Consider the following 20706-nt stretch of genomic DNA (forward strand, 5'->3'; position numbering starts at 1 on the left):
GCGGCACTGAGAGCTTACGAGTGGAAAGAGCTGGAGAGCCAGAGATGGATGCAGACTGATAGAGGCGGCTACTGTTTAGCAGAGCCTAAAGGACAGAGAAGGGTTTAGAAAGGGGCTCGGTTTGATTCCGGTCGGAGAAAAAGGATTTAATCACTGCGGTACAAGAGAGGAGAGTCATTTCAGCTGCAGCAGAGACGACCTGCAACACCGTCGCTGTGTGTGTGTGTGTGTGTCTGGCTAGCACTTGCCAACTGCTGTATGAGTGTGTTCGTGGCTTTGCTGTGGGCTTGGCCTGCTCTCATCTCGATCTGCTGTTAATGTGACTCAATCCTTCTTCCTGCTCTTTTTCTGCACCTGGTGCGTGTGTGTGTGTGTGTGTGTGTGTGTACACCTGTTTGTGTCTTTCCTCTTCAATCGTCAATATGATGAGACAGGCACCTACGACTCGTAAGGTACAAAAGATTGTTTACTACTTCTGTGGCATGCAAAATGCTCAGTGGTTTGTGTGATTTTGGATTTTCTTTTCATTCTTTACTGATCGTTGGTATGTCAGTGCATGTGTTTGGTTGTTTCTTATTGTTAGTGTTTTTTTAATTGCTAAAAGGTTCATTGTATTTAGTTGTCTGAGTGATTGGTACATTTTGTTCTCTTAATAGGTGAATATAACTGAAATGATCTGATTATGTAGACTACCAGTCAAAAGTTTTTGAACAGTTAAAGAATGTCTCTTCTGCTCACCAAGTCAGCATTTATTTGAGCTAAAGTACAGCACAAACAGAAATATTTTGAAATATTTTTACTATTTAAAATAACTGTTTTCTGTTTGAATAGATTTTAAAATGTAATTTATTCCTATGATCAAAGCTACATTTTCAGCATCATTACTCCAGTCTTCAGTGTCACATGATCCTTCAGAAATCATTCTAATATGCTGATTTGCTGTTCAAGAAATTTTTTTATTATTATTATTGTCATCATCGATATTTAAAACAGTTTTAGGATTGTTTCATGAACAGAAAGGTCCAAAGATCAGCATTTATTTGAAATAAAATGCTTTTGTAACATTATACACTATACCGTTCAAAGCTTGGAGTCGGTATGATTTTTAAAAATACTTTTATTTAGCAACGGTGCTTTAAATTGATCAAAAGTGATAATAAAGACATTTATGTTACAAAATTTATATTTCAGATAAATGCTGTTCTTCACTTTCTGTTCATCAAAGAAACCTGAAAAAATTCTACTCAGTTGTTTTCAACATAATAATAATATTTTATTTATTTATTTTTTTTGAGCAGCAAATCAAAATATTAGAATGATTTTGACGGATCATGTGACTGATGTAATGATGCTAAAAATTCAGCTTTGAAATTACAGGAATAAATTACATTTTAAAATATATTCAAATAGAAAACAGATGTTTTAAATAGTAAACATATTTCAGAATTGTACTATTTTTGCTGTACTTTGGATCAAATCAGTGTAGGCTTGGTAAGCATGAGAGACTTCTTTAAAAAAAACATTAAAAATCTTACTGTTCAAAAAATGCTTCACTTGTAGTGTACAGTGGTCACAAAAAAGTATTTAATTTCAAAGTGTTTGAATGTTTTTGTATTTAATGCAGAATATGTATGTATGTTAAATGTATAATGTACAAACATGCCAAGTAAAATAATTCCTAAAAGAAGTTATTTTGATGTTAAGTAATAAAACAATAGTTCAAATTATTCAAAATTATATGTATTTGGACCCTTTATGCTTAGTTGAGCATATTCGTAGTTGAAATGATGCAGTGCACATGTAGTTCCTCTGATAGGAAACCATGTGAAAGTTATTTTTGAGAAAATCAGATGCCACTTGCTTTTTTTTTTTTTTTTCCAGTGGAATGAAATTACCTAAAAAATTGACTTAAAAAATTGGGGTCACTAAGATTTTATTTTATTTTAGTTTAGTTTAGTTTAGTTGTATTATTATTATTTTTTAAAGAAAATGATACTTTAATTAAGCAAAGGAGCTGATTTACTGAAAATATCAGTAAAGACATAACACTACAAACAAAAACATTTCAAAAACATTTAAAAATCTTACTGACCCCAAACTTTTATATGATAGTCTAACTTGTGTACATTATGTGTATGTGTATGTACAACAGGTTTATAACAATTACATGATCTCTATAACAGTACAAACATGTGCGTGTATGTGTGCATGCTTGTATGTAAACGAGTGTACTTGTTTGACCCAGTTGGTGCCAGGCACTCTGCTTTGCGGGCAGACAGATAGTGCCATAGAGAGAGTTAGTGTTTGACTCTTTATGTGCTAAAAGAATTTTTGGTGTTAAATACACAAGCAGAGCTTGTCATAATGTGAGTGAACAAATTGTGAAAGTGGTTTACAGAGGTTCACACAGATGCTTTTGAAGATCTCGTTTAATGCATGTACCTTTTTTCTATTACTAATCTATGCTATATATGTGTTCTCTCCTGTTTTCTTCTTGATTCTCTGTTCTCTGTCTGCTGACCTGTGGTGGTCATATATCTGTGTACGTTTTTCTTCTTCTCAGACCACCACCAGAAGGCCCAAGGTGAGCTCAGTCTTGCAGGTCACATCTGTGTGCTTGTGTTTACTACATAATCTCAAAGAAAGTTTGTGGTTGATGTGATTAATTTGAGTGTTTTGGATATTAGTGAAGCTTCAGTGATCACTGCGTGTGTCTTTCAGCAAACGCGGGCTGGAGTGGGGGTGAAGGTGGGCTCTGGATCAGCTTCTGCTGGCGAGATGAGCAGCAGTGAACCCAGCACACCTGCCCAAACACCGCTGGCTGCTCCAGTTATACCTTCACCTGTTGGAACTCTTCCCTCGCCCGGAGCTCCTCCCATCCCGGGACCCAGCAAGGTCAGACGCTTAAAGTCACACATGGTTACACACACAAATATAACCACAAATTTTGTTCTGTGTTTATTTTTAAGCTAGAATGTGTCACAGTATTCACTTTTGCATCATCTGTACTGTGAAAATGGTGAAAAGGTTTTCAAGGTCACAGATGTTATGAAAAACTCAGTCTTAGGCTGTTGACCTGTTTACTAATCATAAATGGATGTTTCTTTACTTTGGGTGCAGTTACACCTGTTATTAGTGTTAAAAACCGTTATATTATAGCTATATTATTTTATAATAAAAATTAAAGAACATATATTTATTTATATATATAATAAAAAATGGTAATATATATAATAATATATTTGTGGGATATTTTTTGAAATTTGATTATAATTTTTGGAATTTTGACTTTTGAATTTTGAATTTTGACTGTTGAATAGAAAGTTTAAAAAAACATTTCTTTGAAACTATTAAAGGAGAAGTTCACTTCCAGAACAAAAATTTACAGATATGTTTACAGTTTAAACGCAGCTTCAAAGGGCTCTAAACGATTATATACTTTAATAATAATAATAACAATAATAATAATAATAATAATAACGAATTTATATACTTTTTAACCTCAAATGCTTGTCTTGTCTAGCTCTGCGTGTACTCTGTGTAGTCCAGGTCAAGACAGTTAGGGTATGTTGAAAAACTCCCATCTCATTTTCTCCTCCACCTACAAAATCGCCGTATGTCACTACAAAAGTACCAACCCAGTGTTTAAAAAGTGGATGTGCAGAGAAGATCAAACACCCTTTACAAAAAAACTGCAACGTAGGACGATTTTGAAGTTGGAGGAGAAAATGTGATGGGAGTTTTTCAACATACCCTAACTGTCTTGACCCGGACTACACAGAGTACACGCAGAGCTAGACAAGGCGAGCATTTGAGGTTAAAAAGTATATAAATTGTAATGTTTTTTAGGAAATAACTGATCATTTTGCTGGATAAGACCCTTCTTCCTCTGCTGGGATCGTTTAGAGCCCTTTGAAGTCGCATTTAAACTGTATTTTGGAAGTTCAAACTCGCGGGCACCAAGTCCACTATATGGAGAAAAATCCTGAAATGTTTTCCTCAAGAAACATAATTTCTTTACGACTGAAGAAAGTAAGACAAACATCTTGGATGACAAGGGGGTGAGTAAATTATCTGTACATTTTTGTTCTGGAAGTGAACTTCTCCTTTAAGCAACAAAAACACAACATGACTTTTCTCTGACATTCATGTAAATATAAAAGGTCTCTTACACTATTTGAACATGTGTGAATGCATTTCATCTCTTGCAGGAAGAGGAGTCGCTGCGTGCCCAGGTGAAGGATCTGGAGGAGAAGCTGGAGACGCTGAAGATGAAGAGGACAGAGGACAAGGCAAAGCTGAAGGAGCTTGAGAAGCACAAGATTCAGCTGGAGCAGCTGCAGGAGTGGAGGAGTAAGATGCAGGAACAACAAAATGAGCTGCAGAAACAACTCAAGGAGGCCAAGAAGGTATCAAGTATACTTTTACTGCACAGGAATATATCATGATAAGTGTCAGAGTGTGGATAATGAGAGTGGCTGATGTTCTGTTATGTAGGAAGCTAAGGACGCTCTTGAAGCTAAAGAGCACTACATGGAAGAGATGGCAGATACAGCGGATGCCATTGAGATGGCCACACTGGATAAGGAAATGGCTGAAGAACGGGCCGAGTCACTGCAACTGGAGGCTGACGCTTTGAAAGAGAGAGTGGACGAGCTGACCATGGACTTGGAGATACTCAAATGAGATAGAGGAAAAAGGTACAAACACACCTAAACAAATTGAACCCCAAAATTCCGAATGGTGATGTACAGTACATAAACGTCAGTATTCATTGCTGACCACAATATGTGCTGTTTAATCTATTAAAATTGGTCTGCAGGGTCAGATGGAGCAGCGTCTAGTTATCATGTGAGGCAGTTAGAGGAGCAGAATGCTCGACTGAAGGAGGCTTTGGTGAGGTGAGTGTGTGATGAATCTCATGGTTTACGTCAGTGTTATTTGATTTTGATTGTGCTCTGTCAAGATCATAATATCAACTGTTCTGTGCATTAGGATGCGTGACCTGTCTGCATCAGAGAAACAGGAGCATGCAAAGCAGCAGAAACTAATGGAGAAGAAGAATTTTGAGCTGGATACGCTGAGATGCCAGAAAGAGAAACTACAGGAGGAAATGAAGATGGCTGAGAAAACGATTGATGAGCTCAAAGAGCAAGTGAGTCGTGGCACTCTTACAACTGAAAGATGTAATGAGAGTTTGATATCTTTGTGAGTTCAATAGATATAATAATAATATTTTGGTAATACTTTATTTTAAGGTGTCTTTGTTACACGTTACATGTACTTACTATTATAACAACAAATTATGCATAACTACATGCTTGTAACTACATGCACCAAACCTTAATCCTAACCCTAACCATATAGTAAGTACTGTAGTTTAAAGTGGTCATCGGATGCAAAGTTCACTTTTATATGTTGCTTGAACATTAATGTGTGTTGGCAGTGTATGTACATATCTACCCTATAATGATAAAAATCCATGCAGATTTTAATTAATCTGTAAAAATAATATCCCCTTTTTCACCGACAGAGACCGCTACCACAATAGTTGATTGACATGAGCGTCTTACCTCAGACCCGCCCCAAATCAGCTGTAACAGTCCGACCTCCATTGTTTCGATGTCGGAGCAGGGATGTAAGTTAGACAAGAATATCGCTGATTGAGCGATTGAGGTGTTGTGTTGCTGGATGTAATAATGAACATAGTGGTCGTCATTTACTCCCGACATCTGAGCCGCTGAAAATGCAGTGGACTACATTTGTTTGTGAAGGGAATGCGCCTCCCGTTCTACATAAATGCGTCTATGTTCACGCAAATCATTCGTGATCCAACTTCACCTACAGCAGAAGTATAAGGTTTTTTTTTTTTGAGTTTCTGCAATCACCTTTCCTAATAATGTGTTAGTTAGCAAGATTTGCGGCCATTTAGCAACTAAATGCGGCTAAAGTAAACAGGCTCGTCACTCCACAGAAGAGAGGGGCGGGGCGAGCAGAGCTCATTTGCATTTAAAGGAACAATCTATCAGAATGGGATGATTTTTGCAGAGCTCATTTTGACAAGGTAAAAAGGGTGTTGTTTTACAAAACCATTGATAATTTTTAAACAAAGTATATTATAGACTTTTCATTAAGACCCTAAAGAATCATATCAACTTGTGGAAAAATACACAACCGATGACCCCTTTAAATGTATAATTACACTGCAACAAGGTCACCTTAAAATAAAGTGTAACCAATATTTTGTATAAATATATGATAAATATTATTGGCAGAGGCTATTTACACTAACTCCATCCACCAACATGTGTTTGGGATAGACAACATTACAAAAGATGCCTGCTAAGCAACGGCTTCAATGGCGTAAGTGGTAAAGTGCGTAACAGCAACTCTGACATGATCGACCCGAACTCATTCTTCTCCCTTTTCACATCACATATCATATCGGAAAGGCAGAAAAGCAGAAAAAAAATGGCTCAAGAGTGTTTATCAGTTAGGGTTATGGGTAGGTAAAGGAAGGGCTTCATTGTCCCGATAGGACTGCATCCATTTAATAATTGTAATAAAAATGATGATATTTATGCTAAATATTTTATTATTGCATACTGTTGTTACTACAATGTACTACAATACTGAGGTGCAAATATCTGCCACTTGCACTAAGTAGTGTAAATAGCATCTAACTTAGTGGTCTCAAACTCAATTCCTGGAGGGCCACAGCTCTGCACAGTTTAGCTCCAACCAGCTCCAACTCACACTTGCTTGGAAGTTTCTAGTAATCCTGAAGACCTTGATTAGCTGGATCAGGTGTTTGATTAGGGTTAGAGCAAAACTGTGCAGAGCTGTGGTAATGATCACTCTAATATGTGTGTGCTCTTGTGTTAGGTGGATGCTGCTCTTGGGGCAGAGGAGATGGTAGAAATGTTGACAGAGCGTAATCTGGACCTGGAGGAGAAAGTACGGGAGCTGAGAGAAACCGTCACAGATCTGGTGAGTGTTTGAAGAGTTTGTGTACAAGTGTAAGCCATGATGTAACAGTATACTGAGGTTTGTGTGCTTTTGCTGATGTAGGAAGCCATCAATGAGATGAATGATGAGCTGCAGGAGAACGCAAGAGAGACGGAGCTGGAGTTGAGAGAACAGTTGGATCTGAGCGCTGCCAACGTCAGGGAGGCGGAGAAGCGTGTGGAGGCGGCACAAGAAACAGTAGCAGACTACCAGCAGACAATCCAGAAATACAGAGAGCTGACTGCACACCTGCAGGTGCTGCTGTGCTTCACAACATATGAGCAAAAAAATTACTAATACGGATTAAAATGCCAATATGGGACATGTACATTACATAATTTGTGTATGTGGAGCAGGAGGTGAACAGGGAGCTGATGAGCCAACAGGAAGCCAGTACCGAGCAGCAGCAACAGCCTGCAGAGATCTTTGATTTCAAGATAAAATTTGCGGAAACCAAAGCTTATGCTAAGGTAAATGTAATGAATGCAAATACAGTGTTTCCTGCGCTAATATTCAGGATCCAATTCACAACTATATAAATTCATGACTTACTAAAATTATCAAAAAAGCTCTTTATAAAAAAAAATGGTTCTTTTTATGCAGCCCATTGATTTTTAATAGAGAGTTTGTTTGAACAGATCCAATTCATTCATCTTTGCCATCATAGGATAATTGAAATTATAAATACATTTTGCAATATTACTGTTTTTACTGTATTTTAATGCAAACTTTTGGTATACTGTACTAAATTATTTAAAGTGATAGTTTACCCAAAAATGAGAATTACCCCATGATTTACACACTTTCAAGCCATCGTAGGTGTATATGACTTTCTTCTCTCAGACAAATACAATTAGAGTTATATTAAAAAAATGTCCTGGCTCTTCCAAGCTTTATAATGGCAGTGAATGGCTGTTGAGATTTTGAAGTCTGATAAAGTGCAGCCATCCATCATAAAAAGTACTTGACGCGACTCCGGGGGGTTAATAAAGGCATCCTGAAGCGAATCAAACGTTTGTGTAAGAAAAATATTAATATTTAACACTTTATAAACCGCCATCTCTAGCTTTCACTACATGTCGTACTCATGTTCATGAGAGAGTGGCGTTCCAGTGGATGACGTAGGACTTAGACATAGCTTCAGCTCCAGTGAGACGTGACGAACACGGAAGTGCAGAGGAGAGAGCAAAACTAAACTTTCGCTTTAAGGACTAGTAGTTGTTTATGCTTTTAGAGGATTGGTGCCCCCTGCTGGTAAAAAAAAAATTCCTGTATGAAACCACAGATGTTTGTGTCTTTCATAAATATATGTCTGTTTGTAATTCTAGGCCATAGAAATGGATCTGCGTAAAATGGAGGTAACTCAGGCTAACAGACAGGTGTCACTGCTGATTTCCTTCATGCCTGACTCCTTCCTGAAACACGGAGGAGATCATGACTGTATCCTGGCTCTGCTGCTCATCCCACGACTCATCTGCAAGGTGAACTTTCTGAATATACATCTCTACACTTGAGCGCTAACCACTAAACAATGGTCATTCCAACCTGCTGTGTGCTTTTTTGTAAGTTTTGGTTGAATGTGTTTGTGTGTGTACTGTATGTTGCAGGCAGAGCTGATCAGTAAACAGGCACAGGAGAAGTTTGAGTTGACTGAGACGTGCTCCCAGAGGGCAGGCATGAGAGGAGCCGTCGGAGAGCAGCTGAGCTTTGCTGCTGGACTCATCTATTCTCTCTCACTCCTGCAGGCAACACTGCACAAATATGAACAGTATGTTTTCCTAAACTTACAAACACCTTCTAACATACTCAAGAGCTTTAAATACCTCATAACATGTTAATAAATGGCATTATTTTTCAAAATGTTGACATATTTCCTGTTGGAACAGGAAGTTAGGGATCTAAAGCACCTCAAAATGCTTGTTGTTTTTTTAAAGGGGACATTGGATGCTAAATTCTCTTTTATGGTGTTTGAATATAAACCTCTCTTAGCAGTGTGTGGACCCTACAACAAAACCACCATTTTCTCCGCGCTCAAGCAGCTGTGGCAACAACCTCTCGTAAGAAATGCAGGTGTTTTGTAGTTGGATGTAAAAGTGAACATAAGAGTCTTCATTTTCTTAGCCACTGAGGACGCAGTAGATTAGTTTTGCTTTTGATGGTACCACACCACTAATTAAACACAAAACAGAAGAGAGGGGTGGAGTGAGCAGTAACTCATTAGCATTTAAAGAGACATGCACTGAAATTGGTCGCTGTGAGCTGTTTTTGACATTTTATAGGGGTCATCAGATGCAAAACTCACTTTTACACGTTGTTTGAACATAAATGTGTGTTGGCAGTGTGTCCACACAACCACATTATAATGATAAAAATCCACCCAGTGGTATTTTTTAAATCTTTATAAGTAATATCTCCTTTTTTAAATCAAGCCATTCTCAGCATCTTGTCTGTGTGACATCACATAGACCAGGGCCGCTCCCATGATTGATTGACATGTCTTACCTTAGACCCACCCATAATGAGCTGTAAACACTCCGACCGACACTGTTTCAAATCTGGAGCAGGGGAAGACAAGAATGTCTCAGATTGAGCGACTGAGATGTTTTGTTGTTGGATGTAATAATGAATATAGCAGTCATCATTTACTCTCAACATCTGAGCCACTGAAGATGCAGAGGAGGAAATGCGCAGATCCTCAATCTGCCTAAATGCGTCTACGCACAAATCATTTGTGATCCAGCTTCACCTACAGCAGAAGCGAGTATAAGGGTTTTTTTTGCATCTTTGCAAATTGCCTTTCCTAATAAATGCTAGTTAGCAAGTTTTGGGGCTAAATGCGGCTAAATTAAACAGAACAGGTCGTCAGCCCACAGAAGAGAGGGGCGGGGTGATTGGAGCTCATTAGCATTTAAAGGCAAATGCGACAAAACAGCTCACTCTGAAAAGGGTTGATTCTGACTAGGTAAAAAGGGTGTTTTTTTACACTGTACCACTGAGAAATTTTAACCAAAGTATGTTGTCTCATTAAGACCCTATCGAATCATATCAACTTGTGGAAAATGGGCATCCGATTACCCCTTTAAGTATTTTGCAGACATTTCACGAAGACCCTACAGAATCATACCAACTTGTGGAAAATGGGGATCTGATGTCCCCTTTAAGATGTCTTTATCTGTCTTATTCAGTGCTCTGAGTCAGTGCAGTGTGGACAAGTACAAGCGTGTGGGTTCTCTGTACTCTGAGATGAGCGTTCATGAGCGATCCCTGGATTTCCTCATAGACCTTTTATACAAAGACCTCCTGGATGAAACTGTCAATGTGGAACCTCTCACCAAAGCTATTAAATACTATCAGGTATCATTGCGTAATGCCTTTTTGTAGCACTTGCATTGCATGACTGTAATAATATTCCTTATATATTAATATATATTCCTATTTTTATTATTCCTCTCCACAACTGTCTACAGTTAATTCACAGTAATTCACTCTTATGCTCACCAAGGCAGCATTTATTTGATCAGTAAAAACAGTAATGTTGTGAAATGTTATTACAATTGAATTACAACTGAACATTTAAATCTAATTTATTATGGTGAAGCTGAATTTTTAGCATTCATTATTTCAGTCTTCAGTTTCATATAATCCTTCAAAAATACTAACATGCTGATTTTCACAATTTTATCTCGATAAAAAGCTACTGATACTGACACTCATTGTTATTGAGATGTTCATATGACATCGCGACTGGTCAGAGAAGTTATGAGAAGTTAATAAGCTTAGATTCTCATACCCATCTGACAGAAAAAAAGATGACTGCATGCAAAGCATCTCTGATGCCACATTCACAGACCAAAGCTTGAAACCTAAACTTACTAGTAAGCTACTATTAGTCTTTTAAGCACTGCTGTTTTCAACAGAATATACAAATGTGTTATTTATCAATATGCATTTCTTTTTGTTGTAGCACCTTTACAGTATTCATCTCGCTGAACAACCTGAGGACTGTACCATGCAGCTAGCAGACCACATCAAAGTAAGCAACTCATTCAGACAAACATTAAGAGAGAGATCCGGATCAGTACACATGAAATTCTGTCATTGATTACTCACCCTCATGTCGCTTCAAACTCGTAAGACCCCCGTTCATCTTCAGAACACAAATTAAGATATTTTTGAAATATGAGAGCTTTCTGACCCTACATAGACATGCATTGTGATACTCTCCTGAACGCATGGAGGAGACTAATGCGGAAGAGAGGAAATTGTTGAATAAAGTCGTTATTTTTGTGTTCTGTGCACACAAAAAGTATTCTCGTAGCTTCATAACATTACGGTTGAACCACTGATGTCACATGGACTATTTTAATAATGTCCTTGCTACCTTTCTGGGCCTTGAATGTGCCAGTTGAATTGCTGTCTATGCAGGATCAGAAAGCTCTTGGATTTCATAAAAAATATCTTAATTTGTGGGACATGAGAATGTGTAATTAATGACAGAATTCTCATTTTTGCATCAACTATCGCTTTAACACATCTTTATGTGTTTGTTTAGTTCACCCAGAGTGCTCTGGACTGTATGGCAGTGGAGGTGGGGCGTCTGAGGGCCTTCATTCAAACTGGACAGGACGAGGAAGCGTTTTGTGTGCTGCTGAAGGATCTGGACACTTCCTGTAGTGACATACGACAGTTCTGCAAGAAGATCCGTCGTCGCATGCCAGGCACTGATGCACCGGGCATCCCAGCTGCCCTCAGCTTTGGACCACAGGTAACATACATCCAAATCTCATTCATATTGTCTCTACATTAAATTGTATACATGTCTTCAATATCTAAGACTTTCGTTGATGGGGTTTATGTGTGTGTGTAGGTGTGTGAGACTCTGGCAGAAAGCAGAAGGCAGCTGGCCTGGGTGAATGCAGTGCTTCAGGAAGTGGCAGCGGCAGCCGCTCAGCTCATCGCCCCTCTCAGTGAACATGAGGGACTGCCAGCCGTCAAACTGGAAGACATGGCCTTTAAAGCAGCTGAACAGGTATTTCAGTGAATCTTGTGAAAACATGAAATAACATACACTACTGGGTTCAGTACGATTTTTTTACAGATAGTTCAAATGCTCACTGATGTGTCAGAAGGAAGAATAATGCATTAAGAACCAGGAGTGTAAACTTTTGAACAGAATGAAGATGGGTACATTTTTCCTCCACCTTTTTACATTTTTCCTAAATATCATATTTTTTTCATTTAGTACTGCCCTTCAGAATCTACAGAAGGTACTTACATGTTTCCTAGAAGACAAAATAAGTTAAATTTACCCTGATCTTCAAATTCAAAAGTTTTCACCCCCGGCTCTTAATGCATCATGTTTCCTTCAGGAGCATCAGTGAGCGTTGAACCTTCTGTAATAGTTGCATATGAGTCCCTCAGTTGTCCTTAGTGTGAAAAGATGGATCTCAAAATCATACAGTCATTGCTGGAAAGGGTTCAAATACTGAAAAACCACAGAATTAGTGGGACCTGAAGGATTTTTCTGAAGAGCAGCGGGCAGTTTAACTGTTCAGGACAAACAAGGGACTCATAAACAACTATCACTAAACAAAATAACACAGCGGTGTATCATTCAGGTAACAACGCAGTATTAAGAATCAAGCGCATGTAAACTATAGAACAGGGTCATTTTTAGAAATTCAGCTATTATTTTCTCTTGTGGACTATATGTAAACATCATTTATGTGAAATATCTTATTCAGGTCAGTACTAAATAAAAAATTACATGCATTTATTTTGGTAAAATAATTAACATTTTGCACATTCTGCAAGGTGTATGTAAACTTTTGACCTCAACTGTAATAATAATATATTATAATATAGGGAGATGTAATGTTATTTTTTTATTTCAGATCTATGGGTCACAGGGCATAAACCCTCAAGAATGTCTGCGCCAATCATGCAGTGTTGTGATAGCAACCATGAACAAGATGGCTACTGCTATGCAGGAGGGAGAATATGACTCTGAAAGACCACAGAATGGAGTAAGTCTGGGCTCAGTCTGCCTGTCTAACACTATGGCTATGAATCTTTGTGCTTGTGTCTCACTATGTATGTACTGTTGTAGATATCTCCTGTGGAAGTCCGAGCAGCAGCGCTAAGGGCGGAAATCACTGATGCTGAAGGACTCGGCCTCAAACTTGAAGACAGAGAAACTGTCATTAAGGAGCTTAAGAAATCCCTTAAAATAAAGGTAGAAGCACTCATATTCAGTGCGCAAGATATCAAAAGCTTGAAATAATGTGAAAATGCTAAATGAAAATGGTCTTGTTTCTAGGGAGAGGAACTGAGTGAGGCCAATGTGCGTCTCAGTTTATTGGAGAAAAAGCTGGATAGTGCGTCTAAAGATGCGGATGAGCGAGTGGAGAAGATCCAGATGGTCCTAGATGAGACCGTTTCGCTGCTGAAAAAGAAGGAAAAGTAAGAGATGAGAAAAAGCGTTGTTGTGCATAACTCCTAATGTGGGTTTTAATGTCCCTGTATAGTGATAGGGATACTACTGTGAAAAAGGCATTTAATGTGGCTTTTATAATCTATAGGGAGTTTGAGGAGACCATGGATGCTCTTCAAGCTGACATAGACCAACTAGAGGCAGAGAAAGCAGAGCTTAAGCAGAGAATCAACAACCAGTCAAAGATGACCATGGAGGGTCTAAGAGGAAGTCAAGGCTCTGGCATTGCCTCCATTGTGACTTGTGGCATCACTCCTGGTAAGAGACAGATAAGGGAATCAGTTTAACTTAAACAGTTAAAATGTCTTTCTTAAGTGTTCCTTTTAAATGGTCTAACATGTCTTTCATTGTTTGTATTCCTTTTAGAAGAACAAAAAGGTAAATCTGTTGTCAGTGACATTTAAATATCTCCACTCTCTGTTCCTCCTACTCATGGTTTTTCTGTGAGCTGCATGTGTGCATGAAAGTTATTCTTGCTTGCGTTTCCCTTTTATAAGTTTCATGTGCTGCAGTCAAGAGCAGTGCAATAAATAGCAATAGCTTAATGTCATTTATTGCACAGAATAATTCATTCTGGTGGTCAATCATGACATTTCTATATTTAATATATTTAAGTAGCATTCAACAATGTAGTTTTCTTCATCAGAGCTTCCTGCATGTTCATGTCTGCTATAAAACTCTGTGGTCTCTTTCTTCTCATCTTGTATATGTAGCCACCTAATAACTATGTATAGACAACTAGACATTAAAGCAAAAAAAAAAATCTTTCAGGTTCAAAAGTCCTTAAATCCTAATTACTTCATTGTTGTTTTTTCTTTTATATAGTGTACATTATCACTTACATACACTACCAGTCAAAAGTTTTGGAACAGTAAGATTTAATGTTTCTGCTCACCAAGCCACGCCATGCATTACTATACTCTGGCTAATTATATGTAAGCGTGAACTCGTCAATTTGAATATATTTTAAAATGTAATTTATTCCCGTGATCAAAGCAAAATTTTCAGCATCATTTCTATCATTGTAATATGCTGATTTGCTTTTGTAACATTATACACTATACCATTCAAAAGCTTTGAATTAATGTAATCTTTTTTTTGGGCGGGGCGTGGTGATGATTATTTAGCACTGATGATCAAAAGTGATGATAAAGACATTTACAATGTTACAAAATATTTCTATTTCAGATAAATGCTGTTCTTCTAAACTTTCTATTCATTAAAGAAAATATCTCTGACATAATACATTTTTATTTTGAGCAGCAAATCAGAGCATTAGAATGATTTATGGATCATGTGACTAGAGTAATGATGCTAAAAATTCAGCTGTGAAATCACCAGAATACATTACATTTTAAAATATATTCAAATAGAAAACAGTTATTTTTGAATAGCAAAAATATTTCAAAATTTGACTGTTTTTGCTGTACTTTGGTTTAGATAAATGCAGGCTTGGTGAGTAGAAGATAGGGCTGGGCGCTAAATCGATAACGATAATTATCGCAATATAATTTTCCTCGATAAAATGATATAAAGAGTTCAGTAAATTTTCAATATAATTTTATGCGCCAAAAGCGGACGAAACAGCGCGACTCATTTGAATCATCCGCTAGGAAGCTGCATTTATTTCTCATTTCATTTTATTTTTTGCGTATGAACGCAAGTGTTGCGCGCCTACATTTTAAATAACAAACTTGAGCACACAAAAGACGCGATACGTGATAATTTTTTTGCCCATATCACCCAGCCCTAGTAGAAGAGACTTATTTAAAAACATTAAAAATCCTACTGTTCAAAAACTTTTGACTGGTAGTGAATATACACTGTCGCTCAAAAGTTTGGGATCAATAAGTTTTGTAATCTTTTTTAAAGTCTTTTTATTAACTATTTATAATTTTGTTTTGTACGTTAAAGGTGTGTGCACGGCCGCGGGAGTGCAAGTCATAGACTCTCCACTGCTGACTCAACAGATTGAAGCTCAGCGTCTCAGTATAAAGCACCTGAAGAACGAAAACAACAGACTAAAGGTTTCTGATACTGCTTCACAAGCACATTTTCCCAATGCAGGCACTGATGATGTATTCTTACTTTTGTTATGGTGCATGTTTTTCTGAACCGCAGGCAGAAAAGATGCGTGCTCAGCTGGCATCTCTTCCTCCTCTGAACGTGCCAAAGCTGGGCTGGCGAGAAGGCTGCAGGCCTGAGGTGTTGTCTAGTGCCCTCTACCGCAAAACAGACCAACTACTGGATACGCTCCTCCAGATGAGCGCCAATGTGAAAGTAGTCGACATTACAGGGAAATCTCCAGGTCCGTCATAATCAGAATTCAAAACAGATTTCTGTTGTTTATACAGTAATTACTTCACAGTGTTTGTTTTCGTTAACAGTGAGTCCCAGTGCGCAGCTCCTAGAGCAAACAGCAAGGCTGCAGTCGCTCAGCGACACTCTCGATAGGCTTAAGGTAAACCAAAAATGTTTCAAAATCATGCAGTCAGCATTAAAATGCCTCCTGCACTTACTTACGCAACCTCTTTCTTTGAAGGACGAAGTTGCTGAGCATGTAGTGACTCATAGGCCTGGTGCTCAAGTCTCGTCTGATTTCGCCACTTTTCCCTGCACTTCCTTTGTAAAGGTAAGACAGATACACAAAATGACAATTTCCCACATTGTTTAGGTCTGTATAAACACCTCATTTTTCTTCTGCTCTCAGGCAAAGGAGGAGAAGAAAGGAGATGCTGTACTAGTTGGTCGTGTGATGATGCCTTGCGCTCGAGGACAAGAGCAGGTGCACCGTCTGGTGCTTTCAAACACACAGTTACAAAGAGTTCATCGCCTTCTCCAGACTTAAATTACCCCTAAAAAACCAAACTTACTCACTACAATCTTCAAAACATAAATGGAAACAACAGATAAAATGGAGAATGTATCTTCATTAGGTCAAGACCATACAAGTCAAGCATCTGGAAAGTTTTGATTATATCTGCCACACCAAAATCTGTAAAATGATACATAAAGGCTACAGATTTGAAACATGAGACATGCTGAGGACGTTTTTACAATTAGACTTCATTAACATGGCATGAAAAGGATGATTCAGCATGATCCTTGCTGCTTTATATCTGTATCCATTTAATCCCTTTCTTTCTCTTGCTGGTTTGGATTCCCATTGATCCATGATTACAAGTATTTACCTAAAAGGATTACATTTCAAATTGTGTATATGTTTAATTAGGCACTTCTTAAGTGATGAGTCTTAAAATTTTTAACTGATAGCTGATAAAACAGAAAAAATGCCAATAAAATGGAAATAGAGACCCAAGTCATATGATTTGACTCAACCAACCACCCAGCAAATGCAACTGCATTGCAACATACTAAAAACAAGAACATACTACTAAAAAGAACAATTAAAACTCTTACAGCATGGCTCTGGCAACTACCTGAAGCACCCTAGCTTTGGTAGATAATTAATTCACCTTAATTATAAAGTATTTCACAGATAAAGGTCAATACCAAACTATGATTTGTCAGTTTATACATGCAGTGTTTTCAGAACATTCAAAATCAGGAGGCCAAAGGTAAACAAAAACCCAACTTTGGGGCTCTATTCATGTACTGTAACTGTGAACAAGCACACATTAAATGATTCAACTTAGGACCGCTATGTTTCTCTTTAAAACAGATCAGATGCCATCTTATCAGTCTTGGTGCAGCACTCTTCATATACTCAAAAGATAAGATAATATTCTCACATCCACTTTTCACATATACAATAATAGTCAAAGATGTAACTGCTCTGTGTGCTTGAATGTGATGCTTGAATGTGCCATGCCAATGTGCTTTTGTCAAGAAAATACACTACAAATATGAATAAACTATCAGATTTAGTGCCAAGCAAGGGCGGGATAACATCAGGTGAATGCTGCTGTAGGCAAAAATGAAATAGACATCATATAACAATATTTATTAACTGTTGTATATTTGCTTCAAGAGATTGCCAGTATTCAAGTGGTCTTACTTTAGCAGTTGTTTGCTTTGTTACTATTGTCTAAGTTATTAACCTGTTAACTGTATAAAATGTATACTGTTGCTTACAGTATTGTTGAATGTGTTGGCATCTTATGTACAATGTGAGTCAGTTAAATAAATTATGCCAGAAATTTCACGTTTGAATTCATTTCGATTTTTTGTGTGTGTAACTTTAAAAAGGGAACCTATGGGTATTAAGACTTGTATGGCTTAATGCAACATAAATTATGTATATTACTGAAATATGTCGTAGAAAACCTCTGAAAGAATTACGTTACGTAAAAAATCCACATTGCTTTATACATATTTTAGACTGTGGTGTGACGTTATTATGATGACGTGAATGGCTGCACTTGGTGAACTACTAGACTAGCCGTATAGTGTATGTGAAATATTTATTTTAATTAGGCTAGTTTGTGTAAGTAAATTTATTTAAACTGGTTGTTAAAGTTCAAATTCTTTGTTATATCCTGAAATTGCTGTCTGTAAGAAACAATTTGTGCTAAACTTAGGCCTTTAGGGGTACAACAGCCTGGCAGCTTTTTACACACACACACACAAAAAGAACACAGCTTGCAACAGTAACCACAGTATTTGTAGTAAAACTGCAGTAACAACAAATTTACCATGGTTAACACTCTCTCTTTTGGCTTGCTTCCTTTTACCATTACCATAACGCTACAGGAACATTATTTCAACCATAATATTTGTAGCAAAAATCATGGTAATAATAATTAATAATACTACTACTAATAATACTACTACTAATTATTATTATTATTATTATACATTTTAGTACTTATGTAACACCATGGTTGTTTTTCATCAGGTACCCTCCAAGGTACACCTCTGTACCTTATCTACCCTTAATGCGTGTGTACTTGTATGGTACTAGTATGCTCCCTGGCTTTTAGGGGTAAAGAAAGGTGCACCTTTGAGGTAACTGCCCAGTAAAGAGCTAAAATACAAAATTTTAATTTTCTGACAGTGTTATCAAAAAAAAAAAAAAAAAAAAATACACTTATGAAATGTGACTTTCAAATATAATGTTAAGTAAGTATAATTACTGATTTTATTCTTTTAATAATTTAAAAGCTCAATTTAGTTTAGAGGTATCAGTATCGGTATTGGTATCGACGATACTTGGCTTGAAAATATCGGTATCGGATCGAAAATAAAATACGAGGTATCGCCCATCCCTAAATGTGACTCAGGAAGAACGAGTCACCTCACGCATGCGCAACATCCTATTAGGTTCTGTACTGGAATTAGTTCACCTGTTTTGAGTCTTCGGGTTTTTCGAGTTGTGCGTTCATCTTATGGGGCTGTCACGTGATGCTGATTTTGCTAAAATGAACTAAATGACTTGGAAAAAGATTTGTTTATTTTGCTGAACGAGACTCAAAGGTCCATTCTGTAAAATGATCCGAACTTCCCATCACTACTACGAATCACGTCTTCGAAACAAGTTCATTGTCTGTTTACTCCAGTTCAAAAAGGTAGAGTATGTCGAAAAACTCCCAAGTTATTTTCTCCTACAACTTCAGAATCGTCCGACATCGTTGTACCTTTTTGTTCGTAAACAGAGTTTGACTTGCTTACACTTTCTTAGTCTTTGTAAACACTGGGTCTGTGATTCTGCCTACGTTCTGCATGACCTTTTGACCTAATTCAATAGTACGTGAACGCGCATCCCAGAGCCTGTGCTACACAAGCTTTTCTCTTAAAAAGTATACAAATTTTTATTTTCCGAAAAAAATGGCAGATTGTTTCGCTAGATATAGATTCTTCCTGGGCTTGGATCGTTTAGAGCCTTTTGAAGCTGCATTTAAACTACATGTTGGAAGTTTAAAATCAGGGCACCAATGAAGTCCATTATATGAAGAAAAATCCTGAAATGTTTTCCTCAAAAAACATAATTTCTTTACGAATGAAGACAGAAAGACATGAACATCTTGGATGACAAGGGGGTAAATTATTTGTGAATTGTTGTTCTGGAAGTGGACTTCTCCCCTAAGCATATGCTTATATCCATTGCCACCTGTAAGCTCCTTCAGTAGCTGTGGTCATTGTATCAGTATTGCGGTAAAAATAGCACCAGATAGCACTAGTAGCTTGCCGAGTGCAACAAGTTCACGTCATAATGGCACCCCCCCATAGTCCAAAATATGTATAAAACAATGTGGATTTTTAAAATAATGTAAACTTTCATGGGTTTTCTACTACATACTAGCCATATAATTCCTTTACAATCCCTAGTGGGCCAGAAAGAGCTTGCATAGATAAAACTAATGTGAATACATAGAAAATATTTGCATTGACTAACCAGTAATGAAAGGAACAGTTTGCAGATGAGCCATAAAAATGGTGATAGCTAAAATAAACCCATCTGTTTACCACAGTAAAGCGCCACAGCTTTAGGCATCACTTACTGGAACTGATGAATATATTCTTCTTGAAATGGAATATTACCAAACGCATCAGCTTGGATATATTAATCACATTTTGGGTAACTAGAACTAGAAACCAGCAGTATGATTCTGCAACATATGGATAACACCACAATATTTGACGGTAATAACACAGCTCTTCCGAACAATGGCACCATCAGTGTAGACCGCATCCAAGAGATCATCAGATGGATCACATTTGCTGTTGGGCTCCCTGGCATCGGTTTTTCTATCTACCTCATGGGCATGCAGGCAAAAACTGGCAAGGCTGCGCCCATCTACCTCATCAGCCTGCTAGCATCTGACATCTTTAACATCCTTGGCAAGCCGAAGGCATTAGGGCAGGACGCTCAGAAAACCAGTATGCAGAGTACAGACATATCCTCTCTGATATTCTACTTCGGGATCATATCCAACATCGTGTTCATGGTGTGTATTGCTCAGGAGCGATATCTGTTGGTAACCTGTCCACAATATAATGCCTTCTGCACGAAACTCAAGCAGTCAAGCATGATTTCATTGGCCGTGTGGGCAGCTCCATTTGCGATACTCTTTCTGGCTTACCAAGGATATATTGTCTTATTCTCCATAGCTCTTCTTCTCCCACTACCATTCCTGGTGTTTTTCTTATTGGATTCTTTTAGAGCCTTATGGTGTACACGACGGCCAGCTGTGACTAACAGAAACAAGATTCTGGGTATGCAGGCGATCATTTTGAGTAATTAC

The 20706-nt window shown here is 37.6% G+C and overlaps 1 protein-coding gene across 1 annotated transcript in view; it reads left to right on the forward strand.

Moving 5' to 3' along the window:
• dctn1b (dynactin 1b) overlaps positions 1–17666 on the forward strand; it is a 33772-nt gene extending 16106 nt beyond the window's left edge. The window contains 26 exon segments of the mRNA XM_051125338.1: positions 435–452; positions 2564–2584; positions 2722–2895; positions 4212–4409; positions 4498–4682; positions 4684–4700; positions 4823–4901; positions 4996–5155; positions 6886–6990; positions 7072–7263; positions 7365–7478; positions 8337–8489; positions 8616–8776; positions 10194–10362; positions 10973–11041; positions 11561–11773; positions 11876–12037; positions 12903–13034; positions 13118–13243; positions 13328–13470; positions 13590–13759; positions 15416–15528; positions 15623–15809; positions 15889–15962; positions 16044–16133; positions 16212–17666. Of these exon segments, the coding sequence (XP_050981295.1) occupies positions 435–452; positions 2564–2584; positions 2722–2895; positions 4212–4409; positions 4498–4682; positions 4684–4700; positions 4823–4901; positions 4996–5155; positions 6886–6990; positions 7072–7263; positions 7365–7478; positions 8337–8489; positions 8616–8776; positions 10194–10362; positions 10973–11041; positions 11561–11773; positions 11876–12037; positions 12903–13034; positions 13118–13243; positions 13328–13470; positions 13590–13759; positions 15416–15528; positions 15623–15809; positions 15889–15962; positions 16044–16133; positions 16212–16349 (3363 nt within the window). The 3' untranslated portion in view covers positions 16350–17666.
• The last annotated feature ends 3040 nt before the right edge of the window (positions 17667–20706 follow it).

This window comes from Labeo rohita, chromosome 13, assembly GCF_022985175.1.
Source record: "Labeo rohita strain BAU-BD-2019 chromosome 13, IGBB_LRoh.1.0, whole genome shotgun sequence".
NCBI classification, from domain to species: Eukaryota; Metazoa; Chordata; class Actinopteri; order Cypriniformes; family Cyprinidae; genus Labeo; species Labeo rohita.